Genomic DNA, 1,904 nt, shown 5'->3' on the forward strand with positions numbered 1-1,904 from the left:
GTGTGTGTGTGTGTGTGTGTGTGTGTGTATGTGTGTGTGTGTGTTTGAAGTATTTCCCTGGCCTCTTGTATTGTGGGTTATTGTTCATAAAGAAGAATGAAATCCTGTCATGTAGAAAAATGGATGGAACTATATAGGGCATCCTGTTAAATGAAATAAGCCAGACCCAGTAGGGCAAGGGTCACGTCTTTTCTCTTCGAAAATAAATGATGACTTGAAAGTAGAAGATGCATTATTAGGAACTGGGAGAGAAGTGTTTGTCCTGGTGTTTTATTTCATTGCCTACTTGGTACAAGCTAGAGATTTTGGAGATGAGGGAAACTCAATTGAGAGGATGCCCTCACCAGATTAACCTCTAGGCAAGTTTGTGAGGCATTTTCTTGACTAACCGCTCATGTGCACAGGTCCGGCCCTCAGGGTGCTGTCGTCTCTGCACAGTGGTCTAAGCCGTATAAGGAAGCAGGCTGTGAAAGCCATGTGGGGTACGACGCTAATCTGCAGCACTCCTCCTGGCTTCTGACTGAGTTCCTGTGTCTAGATTCTTTCCCTGGCTTCCTACAGTGACGGCATGTTACCTGGAGTGCAAGCTGAAATAGACCCTTTTCTTCCCAAGTTGTTTTTGGTCATGGTGCTTTATCACGGCAATAGAAAGCAAACAAATGTGGGATAAAAAGGAAAAGGCAGAGAGGGTAGGTGGGTGAATGGACATGAGGGACACGTAATGTGTAAATGAATAAAAGTACCCTAGTGAGTCCCTAGTGAGCTGAGATGTTTTCATAATTGTAATGAGAAGAGATAATGGATCGGCCATGTGTAGGGATGAGAAGTTCCTATTTACAATGAGCTCCCCACCTCCAGCATGTCGGACGAGCTGCACTAGGTTATCATTAAATACCTATGCAATGAATAAATTAGGCAGAAGCCATATCAGAGGTTCTGGGAAAGGGCTGTAATGAACAAACTATTCCAAGTGATGAAATTGGAGGTGACTGACGCTTTCATGTCTGATTATAGAGCTTTAAACAGGAGGACCAAAGAAGAGGTCTTTGAAGGCAGGCAGCATCGTTACCACTGGAATCCAAACTTCACAGAAACCAAACGAAAATATCTTTAATTAGTGAAAGAAATTGCCCTAAAGTTTTACCCAATTCGGTAGATGAGATTTTTCTTATGCAATTCCATCTCCACAAATGGGGTGATCCTGCGTGGCTTGCCCCACCCACCAGTGAGGGTATAAAACCTGGGAGAGGTTGGCGATGGTCACAGGCAAGACACTTATCCTCAACATCTAAACCAATCTACAATTCCCGACACCATGAGCCACTACAGCAGCTACTATGGAGGCCTTGGCTATGGCCACAGAGGTTTCCATGGACTGGGCTATGGCCATGGAGTTGTCAGTGGCTATGGCTACAACCACAGAGGCTTTAATGGTCTGGGCTATGGCTTTGGCTGTGGAGGTGGCAGCTTCCACAGACTGGGCAATCATGGCTTTGGAGGCTATGGATATGGTTCTAACTATGGAAACCACAGATATGGTTGCTACCATCCCTCATCTTTTGGAGGCTATGGCTTCTCCAGCTTCTACTAAAGATTATTCCTTGGACCACTGGATTCCTCTAGTGTTCACGACTCTGCTGAATTCTCAATGAGCCATTTACAGCAGCAGGGGCTGCCTGATGAATTGTCTTGAAGATCAAGATAGCTATGAAAAGAAACTCCAGAATCAAGAGACAACAGCAAAGAGAACCCTTCCCATACAATAACCTGGAATCTTCCTTTTCAAGTTACTAATCTTTTTCCTTTTATTATAACAATATAATACAAACTTTCATGTTTCAATAAATTAATTTCAATCATGCAGTAAATGGCGTCTCCTTTTCAAAACTTTGACTGTGGCAAGA

At 43.6% G+C, this 1,904-nt stretch overlaps 1 protein-coding gene across 1 annotated transcript; it reads left to right on the top strand.

Annotated features, from left to right (window-relative positions):
• Positions 1-1,315: 1,315 nt before the first annotated feature.
• Positions 1,316-1,591, top strand: LOC103160961 (keratin-associated protein 19-3). The gene has a single exon (XM_027415746.1). The coding sequence runs from the start codon at positions 1,316-1,318 to the stop codon at positions 1,589-1,591; it is 276 nt and encodes a 91-aa protein (XP_027271547.1).
• Positions 1,592-1,904: the final 313 nt, after the last annotated feature.

This window comes from Cricetulus griseus, chromosome 4, assembly GCF_003668045.3.
Source record: "Cricetulus griseus strain 17A/GY chromosome 4, alternate assembly CriGri-PICRH-1.0, whole genome shotgun sequence".
Classification (NCBI taxonomy): domain Eukaryota; kingdom Metazoa; phylum Chordata; class Mammalia; order Rodentia; family Cricetidae; genus Cricetulus; species Cricetulus griseus.